Source organism: Engystomops pustulosus, chromosome 3 (genome assembly GCF_040894005.1).
Source record: "Engystomops pustulosus chromosome 3, aEngPut4.maternal, whole genome shotgun sequence".
Taxonomy (NCBI): Eukaryota; Metazoa; Chordata; class Amphibia; order Anura; family Leptodactylidae; genus Engystomops; species Engystomops pustulosus.
In genome coordinates, this window is record NC_092413.1 from 14,916,211 (window position 1) to 14,929,020 (window position 12,810).

The 12,810-nt window shown below is 41.9% G+C and overlaps 1 protein-coding gene across 1 annotated transcript in view; it reads left to right on the forward strand.

Moving 5' to 3' along the window:
• Positions 1-12,810, forward strand: part of GPATCH2 (G-patch domain containing 2) — a 103,035-nt gene that overhangs the window by 50,627 nt on the left and 39,598 nt on the right. Inside the window, exons 7-8 of the mRNA XM_072140112.1 lie at positions 989-1,028; positions 7,990-8,054. Of these exons, the coding sequence (XP_071996213.1) occupies positions 989-1,028; positions 7,990-8,054 (105 nt within the window). The remainder of the gene's footprint in view (positions 1-988; positions 1,029-7,989; positions 8,055-12,810) is intronic.

The window sequence follows — 12,810 nt, forward strand, 5'->3', positions numbered from 1 at the left end:
TACACCTACAGCCACCCCTCACATGTGGGATTGATGTTCCCTACTCCCCATACACATACACGATTGGCGTCACCTGAGAACGTGAGACTTGGCCGGACGCGCGTGAAAACATCTTCGACGCGTCTTGGAAGTGTTCAGCCGCCATAATCTGTCCCCTTCCCGGGGCCGAGATGTTTTTACTTTATTACAAATCCAATACGTGTTCCTCACGAGGCTGCGCTTTTACATGATTGCAAATCCAATATATACTGCGAAACGCGGACAAGTGCTTCAATCTTCGCTCCTTCCCAGCTCTTAAATCGGGAACTTTCCTTAATCTTGTGCGGAAAAAGCCACAACGTGGCCGACAAATTATCTCCCAGGAAGAGGGCGACTTTACTTATATGGTTATAGTACAAATCTATCCCATAAATAGGAGCAAGGCACACAGCGGGGGGGTGTACCTGGTGCTCATTGACACCCCTCCACCCCCCTGATGTGATGTCATTGGTATGGTCCATAAGCGGGGAGTGGGGGAAGGAAGGTGACAACGACTTTGAACACATTTCTGGTTTCCAAAAATCTGATACAGGCAGTCCCCGGGTTACGTACAAGATAGGGTCTGGAGGTTGGTTCTTAAGTTGAATTTGTATGCAAGTCGAAACTGTATATTTTATAATTGTAGATCCAGACAAAAAAAAATGTTGTCCCAGTGACAATTGGAGTTTAAACATTTTTTGCTGTAATGGGACCAAGGATTATCAATAAAGCTTCATTACAGACACCTTACAGCTGATCATTGCAGTCTGGGACTATAGTAACATCCAGAGAGGTCACAGTGGGCAGAGGGGTTGTCTGTAAGTCGGGTGTCCTTAAGTAGGGGACCGCCCGTATTGGATATTTTGAATCATTGAAGTGATTATATTAACGCGTGTCCTTGTTATGTATTTTTATTTTCTTTTTAATTTTTTTTATTTTAACTTCTTTTTTTTTCCCCCCTTCTCCGAAGCCACTGGTTCAGTCCTGGAACGAGAAAGGATCACAGTCCGGTGAGTGGGGTTACTGTCGTTGGGAAATGTTACATTGTATCGGGTACTCTTCTTATGTAAGGGGCTTCTGATGCCTCTGATGTGTTTGTGTGGGTTTCCTCCGGGTCCTCCGGTTTCCTCCCACACTCCAAAAACATACTGGTAGGCTGATTAGATTGTGAGCCCCATTGGGAACAGGGACTGATTTGGGAAGCTCTGTGCAGCGCTGCGGAATAGGTGTGCGCTATATAAAGAATTATTATTATTCTAAAGGAAATCTACAGACGTGAATGCACCTGTATAAGCGGATTCCTCTGTTCATGTTGATGCAGGATCCGTATTTTAAATTCCCTTTTATGGTCTCTTTCTCTAAAAGTACTTGTTAAAATATGCAAATTAGCAGCAGGTGCCTTTGAGTAGGCAGGATTAAGGGTTGTAAAACATTGCTGCTTTCTAAAAGAAACAGCGCCACTGCTGACCATGGGCGGTGCGTGGTATTGCAACTGAGCTCCATTCACTTCTATAGAGCTGCAATACCGGCACTGACCATGGTTTGGACAACCCCTTTAACATCACATGCTGTACGGCCACAGATATGTCCTTTAATTCCTTTACAGGGGCAAAGAGTATAAATAGTAAAAGTTCCCCTTCCAGGGAGATGTCTTGGAGCTATTGGCAAATTTTTTGGATGACCCAGGAGGTAGAGCGCCCCCGGGGGAGGCACCTTTGGGTTTTTTGCTATCCTGTAGGACTCGCTGACTTATGGCCAGAACCAGGAGTCTGGGGTGAACAGCACAAAGAAGGATGCAACTGGAAACTTCAAAGAATCCAATAGTAATAATGTGCCCTCCATTATTAACCCCTTAGACTTAGGTCAGCCGCTGGGTTTTATTAACCCCTTAGACTGGATGCAGATCAGCCGCTCAGTGATATTAACCCCTTAGACTAAGGTCAGCCGCTGGGTTTTATTAACCCCTTAGACTGGATGCAGATCAGCCACTCAGTGTTATTAACCCCTTAGACTGGATGCAGGTCAGCCGCTGGGTGTTATTAACCCCTTAGACTGGATGCAGGTCAGCCACTCAGTGTTATTAACCCCTTAGACTGGATGCAGGTCAGCCGCTGGGTGTTATTAACCCCTTAGACTGGATGCAGGTCAGCAGCTCGGGTGTTATTAACCCCTTAGACTGGATGCAGGTCAGCCGCTGGGTGTTATTAACCCCTTAGACTGGATGCAGGTCAGCCACTCAGTGTTATTAACCCCTTAGACTGGATGCAGGTCAGCCGCTGGGTGTTATTAACCCCTTAGACTGGATGCAGGTCAGCCGCTGGGTGTTATTAACCCCTTAGACTGGATGCAGGTCAGCCGCTGGGTGTTATTAACCCCTTAGACTGGATGCAGGTCAGCCGCTGGGTGTTATTAACCCCTTAGACTGGATGCAGGTCAGCCGCTCATTTATTAACCCCTTAGACTGGATGCAGGTCAGCAGCTCGGGTGTTATTAACCCCTTAGACTGGATGCAGGTCAGCCGCTGGGTGTTATTAACCCCTTAGACTGGATGCAGGTCAGCAGCTCGGGTGTTATTAACCCCTTAGACTGGATGCAGGTCAGCCGTTGGGTGTTATTAACCCATTAGACTGGATGCAGGTCAGCCGCTGGGTGTTATTAACCCCTTAGACTGGATGCAGGTCAGCAGCTCGGGTGTTATTAATCCCTTAGACTGGATGCAGGTCAGCCGCATGTTGTTATTAACCCCTTGGACTGGATGCAGGTCAGCCGCATGTTGTTATTAACCCCTTGGACTGGATGCAGGTCAGCCGCATGTTGTTATTAACCCCTTGGACTGGATGCAGGTCAGCCGCATGTTGTTATTAACCCCTTGGACTGGATGCAGGTCAGCCGCATGTTGTTATTAACCCCTTGGACTGGATGCAGGTCAGCCGCATGTTGTTATTAACCCCTTGGACTGGATGCAGATCAGCCGCTCAGTGTTATTAACCCCTTAGACTGGATGCAGGTCAGCCGCATGTTGTTATTAACCCCTTGGACTGGATGCAGGTCAGCCGCATGTTGTTATTAACCCCTTGGACTGGATGCAGGTCAGCCGCTCAGTGTTATAAACCCCTTAGATTGGATACAGTTTAGCCTCACGTTGTTATTAACCCCTTAGACTGGATGCAGATCAGCCGCTCTGGTGTTATTAACCCCTTAGACTGGATGCAGGTCAGCCGCTCCGGTGTTATTAACCCCTTAGACTGGATGCAGATCAGCCGCTCTGGTGTTATTAACCCCTTAGACTGGATGCAGGTCAGCCGCTCAGTGTTATTAACCCCTTAGACTGGATGCAGGTCAGCCGCTCAGTGTTATTAACCCCTTAGACTGGATACAGATCAGCCGCTCCGGTGTTATTAACCCCTTAGACTGGATGCAGATCAGCCGCTCTGGTGTTATTAACCCCTTAGACTGGATGCAGGTCAGCCGCTCTGGTGTTATTAACCCCTTAGACTGGATGCAGATCAGCCGCTCAGTGTTATTAACCCCTCAGACTGGATGCAGGTCAGCCGCTCAGTGATATTAACCCCTCAGACTGGATGCAGGTCAGCGGCTCAGTGTCTCTCCCGAGCAGCGTGTCCTTTGTATTCCTGGCCAGTGGAGTGCACTGTATTCTCATAAATCAGCCCATTATTGTTTGTATATTTATACATGACATTTCCCGGTGTTTTAAATTCTAAGAGCGGAAGGGCGATCCTTCATCACATCTAAGATAAAGGTGTCCGGCGTCTCCTCTGACGGCTGCCTGGTATAATGTGCGGCCAGCCTCACAGGGGCAGAGAGGAGCCTTCTCCGGCTGTCGCCTATCACCTTCCATCTTTACTCATCATCTCTCTCCCCGATATCCATCGCACGGCAAGGAGCCAGGAAGAACAGGAAGGGGTTTCTTACATGGAGAAATAATTCTCACTAAATATAGTAGATACGGGTTCAGGTCCATACAGAACTTTTCATCTTTTTAATATATTTTTGGAAAAAAATAATAAAAAAATTAAATTGTCCCTTCTGCACTTTCAATCTAAAGTTATGACATTTAGGTTAATTTTAGAAGATAAAGATATTTCTTGCGTAAGTAATTGTCCCATATGACTGTTTTTACCCTGCGATGTAGCAATTTATTTGTATATATCCCCAATGATTTGTAAAGCTACAGAATATGTGATACATCTCCAGGTACATCAGATTACGTTCACGTGATTTTGATAACATAATAAAAAAAGTAATGTGACTTATGCTTCTCATTTTTAGTCAGTCTTTAGGAATCTTCGGGAGAGGTGTCACTGTATATTTCTATAATCTATCTACCTCATATCTATCTATCTATCTACCTCATATCTATCTATCTATCTATCTATCTATCTATCTATCTACCTCATATCTATCTATCTATCTACCTCATATCTATCTATCTATCTATCTATCTCATATCTATCTCATATCTATCTATCTATCTATCTCATATCTATCTATCTATCTCATATCTATCTATATCATATCTATCTATCTATCTCATATCTATCTATCTCATATCTATCTATCTATCTATCTATCTATCTATCTATCTCATATCTATCTCATATCTATCTATCTCCTATCTATCTATCTATCTATCTATCTCATATCTATCTATCTATCTATCTATCTCATATCTATCTCATATCTATCTATCTATCTATCTCATATCTATCTATCTATCTCATATCTATCTATATCATATCTATCTATCTATCTCATATCTATCTATCTATCTATCTATCTCATATCTATCTATCTATCTATCTATCTATCTATCTATCTCATATCTATCTCATATCTATCTATCTCCTATCTATCTATCTATCTATCTCATATCTATCTATCTATCTATCTATCTCATATCTATCTCATATCTATCTATCTCCTATCTATCTCATATCTATCTATCTCCTATCTATCTATCTATCTATCTATCTATCTATCTATCTATCTCATATCTATCTCATATCTATCTCATATCTATCTATCTATCTCATATCTATCTATCTATCTATCTCATATCTATCTATCTATCTATCTATCTCATATCTATCTATCTATCTCATATCTATCTATCTATCTATCTCATATCTATCTATCTATCTATCTCATATCTATCTATCTATCTATCTCATATCTATCTATCTATCTATCTATCTATCTATCTATCTCATATCTATCTATCTATCTATCTATCTCATATCTATCTATCTATCTATCTCATATCTATCTATCTATCTCATATCTATCTATCTATCTATCTATCTATCTCATATCTATCTATCTATCTATCTATCTATCTATCTATCTATCTCATATCTATCTATCTATCTATCTATCTCATATCTATCTATCTATCTATCTCATATCTATCTATCTCATATCTATCTATCTCATATCTATCTATCTCATATCTATCTATCTCATATCTATCTATCTCATATCTATCTATCTATCTATCTATCTATCTCATATCTATCTATCTATCTATCTATCTATCTCATATCTATCTATCTATCTATCTATCTATCTATCTCATATCTATCTATCTATCTATCTATCTCATATCTATCTATCTATCTATCTCATATCTATCTATCTCATATCTATCTATCTCATATCTATCTATCTCATATCTATCTATCTCATATCTATCTATCTATCTATCTATCTATCTATCTCATATCTATCTATCTATCTATCTATCTATCTATCTATCTATCTCATATCTATCTATCTATCTATCTATCTATCTATCTCATATCTATCTATCTATCTATCTATCTCATATCTATCTATCTATCTATCTATCTATCTATCTATCTATCTCATATCTATCTATCTATCTATCTATCTATCTATCTCATATCTATCTATCTATCTATCTATCTCATATCTATCTATCTATCTCATATCTATCTATCTATCTCATATCTATCTATCTATCTCATATCTATCTATCTATCTCATATCTATCTATCTATCTCATATCTATCCATCATTTTTGAAGCTTGGATATTCCTAATGTATATTAGCAGTACAGAGATTATAGTTTAGAGGGGGAAAAAAATATATATATACACGCACTCATAGAGATGAGATAAATGTGACATAGGTTTGTGAATGTGAAGTAGATTGATGGATAGATGGATAATTCTGCACTGAGAGTCCATAGTGAATCTACACGTCTTACGTGGTGATCTGGCAGCGGCAGCTTTTGCCCTTTGTATTGGGTGTAATAGATTGATATTAGATCCATGTGAGATCCATGTTTTACAATGAATTATTCTGTAGTAGTTGGGCAGGGACACTCTCATGTCTCATGTCAGACGTCGGGTTAGAGGACGGGCAGGTCACAGGGTTAAGGGTACAATTAGCAGATGTCAGATTCTTGTAGTACCCAGCATGCACTAATGCCTCTTCATGTCTGCTGCCCCCTGCTGGTCTTTATTTGCAGCAGGGTGAATCATACCAATGAAGTGTGCAGCTTATTGCTGTCCACTGCTGAGCACCACAGTGGCCATTAATGGTCTGAAGCAGCCACGTTTATGTGATGCCACGTGATGCGAGACTGCCGGGGGCTTCAGGCACCTTTGCTCTTCACTTGCGTGACCATTTTATATGAGAAAGTGACTCGGGGGTGTTAAAGAGAAGTGAGAGCCACGTGTCCAACTTACGGGAAGTCTTTCGTAATTTTAGAATTTCATCGACAATTCCATAATTGAAGTTCCATAAGATTGTAAAATCTAAAAGGTGAAGATCTCCTATCACCAATCCCCCCCCCCCTACGTCCTTGAGTGTAACTTTGGGAAAGATTGACTATGACACCGTCCAATGTGACACCGGATCCGGCGATCATGAGCGGCGTCTCCTCCAGATATGGGAGTGTGATAAGCCCCTCGTCTCTCCTCCGTGCGGAGGGGCTCTCCATCTACATGTCCGAGACGTCTAGCAGTGATATTATATGTCAACATGTCCATAAGACAACGCGCCGCGATATTTAGAATATTCTTACAGAATGCAAAAGCTCGTCGTCCTCTGTCACACATTACCATAAGTATGAGGAATGTAAAGTGTCTCCATGACCGGAGCCGAGGAGAATATTCCATACATGAGTAGCAGTGGCCAGTATGAAATATTAGTAAAGCCGATTTCACTCATTGTATACATCCGACATGTTATAGGAGCTGATCTGCATAAGGATTGGCCTCCATTGTCTCTAATAGCGCCAACATAATTCTTGCTAAACGGCGACTTGTCCAAAATTTTTGGGTGCAGATAAAGGAAACGTGTTTCTTAAACTACCCCATGATAACGTAACATATCTCTGAATACTGCTATTACGTTATAGCTGTACAACTGTACAACAACTATCCCTATATTGTTCTTCTCCATGCCTCAAATTTTCCACAGTGATTTTGTAAAGTAGAATCTCCATATATGCAAATGACTCCCTTGTATGTTCGATCATCTCATTTTTTCCAAGCTGTATCCGGCATATTTATGTCCTTCCTGCTCAGCCGTTCCCCTCACTGAAGAGAATTCCAGTGGGAAAGGGAAATTTGTCTTCAGCCAATCGCAAACAGCCAGTGGCTCTCTCAATACCCCTCTTTTAGGAATTATTTTTAGCAAGTGATACGGTGTAAATGATGTGGCAGAGCTGAGTTCACTTGGCGGAAGCAAGCTCCTTGTCAGTCAGGAAGCTGGAGGCGGAGCTAGAAGAATATGAGTATTCGCAGATGGGGAGTAAATTTACAAACGGGCATGGGGGATAACAATATGAGGATATCTGTATTGCTGTTTTCAAAGATATGTTTAATTAGTGTGGTTTATTTTTACTGACAGGTTCCCTTTAAATCAAAGATTTTAGGTGAGAAGGAATGGACATTGACTTTTTACTTTTTCTCTTTTCAGCTTCTACGTGATACGCGTTCCGATCGGGGACACAAGAAAAACTGTTCGGTCAAAACAGCGAGCAGGTGAGACTCCGCAGGGATCATAGCGAATCAATGGCTAATGCTAAGAAATTAACTCTTAATAAACATGGCTTCCGTCTGTCAAAAACAGCCCCATCACTGACCTGCAATACCGGCACATGCCATGGTCAGGCGAGGCGCTGTTTTGGGAACAAAGCAGCCATGTTTATTAGATCAGGACCACCCCTTTAAAGGCTGGAAAGTGACACTGGTCATCTTCATTTTTTTACACATTTTCTCAAAAAATTATCCCAAATGGATAATTTTTTTTTGCCGCAGAAATCGCTGCAGGTCTTCCACACTTTCTAGTCTTAAAGGGGTTTTTAGTCTTAAAGGGGTTTTCCCCACCACGTGACCATCACATAACTAGGACAGAATCAGCAAACAAATTCACTTTGTAAATTGTGCCAGATCTGTGGCCCATATTACGCAAAATTATATTTTAGATGCTTGTTACGCCTCACCAGATAGTTTTGGAAAGTTCAGTTATTAGTTTAGGCATCTTTTATTTTTCCAGTTCATCAAAAAATTCACAATTTTAAGGCAACGTACCGCTTTTTGCCCCCTCCTTGTCTCTCTGGGACGACATCTACCTGCTACAGAGCACCACATAAAACTCAGCACCACAAAGCTGAGCCAATCACATGCTAAATCCTAGTAATTGACCTTCCCTCTGGTTTCCTGTGGTTTTGGACACACACAGGAAGTGCATGGGAGCAGTACTAGCTCTGCAGGGAGCGCCCTTTATGTAACTGGCCCCAATAATGATTTTTTAGGATCCTTGTTCACATGTGCATATCCCACACAGAAACTTTCTTCAGTTTACTCTGCCTTCGAGCGGAGAAATCATCTTTGTATGATACGCATATGGATTCACAAAGGATTTCCCTCCAGATTCAAAGGGGAACAGAGTTATTATAAGGCCCACCTCTCGGGTTCAGAGTTGCGCTGCCGTCTCTGCCAGCCTCAGTGGTGATGATTCGTCGTCAGAGGTGGACAGTCAGAGGTGGACAGTCAGAGGTGGACAGTCAGAGGTGGACAGTCAGAGGTGGACAGTCAGAGGTGGACAGTCAGAGGTGGACAGTCAGAGGTGGACAGTCAGAGGTGGACAGTCAGAGGTGGACAGTCAGAGGTGGACAGTCAGAGGTGGACGAGCAGGAGCAGCAGAGAGGGGTGAGCATAGCACATTCTGAGCATAAACACATCAGGAAAGTTCTTAAGAAGCAGAGCTCTTGTCCTACCGCAGAAAGGGAGGAGGTTCCTGCTCAAGCCAGTTGTCTTGCAACTAAACACAGGTCAACGAGGAACAATAGGAAGACATTACCCAAGTTTTTTTTTTTTTTTAATTCTCTCAATGTTTCTAGATGTCAGCAATATCTCCTGGCCGTTCCTTGTTGGCCTGTGTTTAGCTGCATCAGGAACCTCGCCCGCTTTTCTACTGGAGGACAAGAGGATTGAGATAAATTTGGCACAATCAATAATCAATAGGGCCTGAGCTATGGACAAGGATTCCTGAATTTCCACGCAATGTGAAAATTAACTGGACGTTTATTTGCCAAAGTTAGAACACCCCTTTAAGAATCTCATTGCCGACACAGTAGCCATCTTTATCCCAACTAGGGGAAACGGTTAAACTGAGCGCTCTCTCTCTCTCTCTCGACCTTTGCCAAGGGGAGCGCAGGATCGACCCAGATTTTCGTTCCTAATTATATTAGAGAATATGTCGAGAAAAATTTGACATTCATCAAGGCGTCTTATCTGTTGAAGGTCTGATGTTTTCCGATTGAATTCTACCTATTGCAAATCCATTGATCGCTAAAAAAATTAGATTCCATAATATACTTGCCGTATTTTCAGATGACAGGAACTGGAGACTGAGCAGGGAGAAACCAATTAAAGGAATTGTGTGGGGGGGGTGGATCTGGTGCCCCCTAGTCCTGGGCAGAATATGGGGGTTAATGGGGATGGTCCTGGTTTCAAATGTATCCGATTTATCCTATTCGTGGAATACAAGATAACCTCCTGGTTGGGGGCCATGGTCATGGGGTTCCATAGACTTGTGGTTGGAGCATGCCGATCTCCAGATTGGGGGCGGGAGGGTTGAATTGCACCTGTAGGAGATTAACTTTTAAAATTTGGTCAACCTCTTATAACCACCAATAGATCAGTTCCATTTTTTGTACAGTAAATCCCAGAGCAAAGGATTTTAACAATCTTCTCTTCCAACCACACACAAGAAAAGGGAGACATTTACGGACACAAATGTTTTCTGAAAACTTAGGGAAACTCTTATAATCACCAGATTAGTTCTACCGTATTTTTCGGACTATAAGGCGCATTAAAAATCCTTTGATTTTCTCAGAAATCAAAGGTGCACCTTATAGTCCAGTGCGTCTTATATATGAACCCGTACTTACAGACAACAGCTGCCTTGTACTGTGCACAGGTCTACCACCTGCTGGTCATTCATCATTATAATCAGGTGCGCCTTATAATCTGGGGCTCCTTATATATGAACCTAGACGTTTTAGCAGGCATTTATTTGATGGTGCGCCTTATACTCCGGTGCGCCTTATAGTCCGAAAAATACTGTAGTTTTGGTTAGGAAAGCTCTGAACAGAGAAGCTGAACAATCCTCTTGTCCTACTACAGATAGGAAAAGGAGGAGGAGACCCCTGTTGCAGCCAGTTGTCTTGCAGCTGAACATCTATTCATTCACACAGGCTCTGCTATATCCATTCACTGACATGCATTGATGAAGCACAGAAGGCTGTACAGGAAATATTATTCTTAAAGGTGACCTGAAATACTAGATACGCTTTAAGAATGCCACATAGATGGGTATGTGATGTACATGTCCATGAGCAGACCTGTAATACTTGGACCTCCTGGTCTGAACTTGGAACATGTTCTTCTACTTGAACTTCCTGGTCTGAAAATGTTCTTCCCACAATTTCCATTCCTAAAGAGCCGATGCTCCCCCCCCCCCCTCTCTTGTCATCTGCTGTTTGGGAAAGAGTCCTAATTTGCCGGAGATACATTACTATTTGTCACCGCTTCCGCTTTGCCAAAAATAAATTAGACCATTAATTACGACATTTTTGAGCAGCTGTTAATATATTGGGATAGGAAAATTGAACATTAGATCGTTGGTTAAATGGATGTACTATTAGGGATACGCGGAGCCCGGCAGCCAATTAGGGAGCGGCGCTCGGCTTCTGTTTTATTGGGGTTTTTTTTCCTTCCTTTAATCATTGTCGGAATCGGAATCTCGGATCCTTGTATCCTTTGTGAGGATCAAGCAAGAAATATGTTATAATAAAGGGGGTAGGACGTTAATCACTATATTAAAAACAAATTAATAGGTGCGAGCAAGGGTGCCGGTCAGGTGTGTGAGCCTGTGTCCTTGGAGAGATGTGTAATCATAGCTTTGTTTATGTTTTTAGTAGCAGCAGGCCTGTGAAATATAGATTTTTCTATTCCTGGATTGTAGCTTCTCTAAGTGAACTGGAGGTCTCTCCTCGCACTGCTGTGCTCTCTGCAGCAAGTATTAGGTATTATGACATGGAAAGATGTTTACTATTTCCGTTGTGTATATTGTTAGTAGCTGCAGGACTGTGGATTTTGGACTTATGTTCGAAGATTGTCTTTTTCTCTAAGGGCACTGGGGTCTCTACTCACACTGCTGTACTTTCTGCAGCCAGTGATTGGTTTTGTCCGTGGAGAGATGTGTAATCATAGCTTTGTGTATGTTCTTAGTAGCAGCAGGACTGTGAAATGTAGATTTGTATATTCCTGGATTGTAGCTTCTCTAAGTGCACTGGACGTCTCTCCTCGCACTGCTGTGCTCTCTGCAGCAAGTATTAGGTATTATGACATGGAAAGACGTTTACTATTTCCGTTGGGTATATTGTTCGTAGCTGCAGGACTGTGGATTTTGGTCTTGTGGTCAAGGATTGTGCTTTCTCCAGGGGCACTGGGGTCTCCTCACACTGCTGTACTTTCTGCAGCCAGTGATGGGTTTTGTCCATGGAGAGATGTGTAATCATAGCTTTGTGTATGTTCTTAGTAGCAGCAGGACTGTGAAATATAGAATTTTTTTTAATATTCCTGGATTGTAGCTTCTCCAAGTGCTCTGAGGGTGTGTCCTTGCAAAGCTATATGCTCTGTGCTCTCTGCCTCGTGTATTTGGTATTATCCCTGGTGAGATGTATAGTTTGTGTATGTTGTTAGTAGCAGCAGGTCAGTGAAATATGGAGTTGTATTTATTTTCCAGGATTTTGCTTTCCTTAAGGGCAGTGGAGGTCTTTCTATATACTGCTCTCTGCAGCCTGTGATGGGTATTATTCTTGTAGAGATGTGTAATCATTCTTTTGTGTATGTTATTAGTAGCAGCAGGATTGTGAAATATGGGCTGATATTCCAGGATTGTAGCTACTCCAAGTGCACTGGAGGTCTCTCCTCACACTGCTGTGCTCTCTGCAGCAAGTATTCGGTAGTATCCCTGCGGTGATGTGTAATCATATCTTTGTGGATGTTGTTAGTAGCAGCAGGACTGTGAAATATATATATATAATATATAATATATATATATATATATATATATATATATATATATATATTTATATTCCAGGATTGTACTTTCTCCAAGGGCACAATGGGGTCTCTCCTTACACTGCTGTGCTCTCTGCAGGCAGTTTTAGGTATTGTCCCTGGAGAGATGTGTAATCATATTTTTGTGATTGTTGTTCGTAACTTC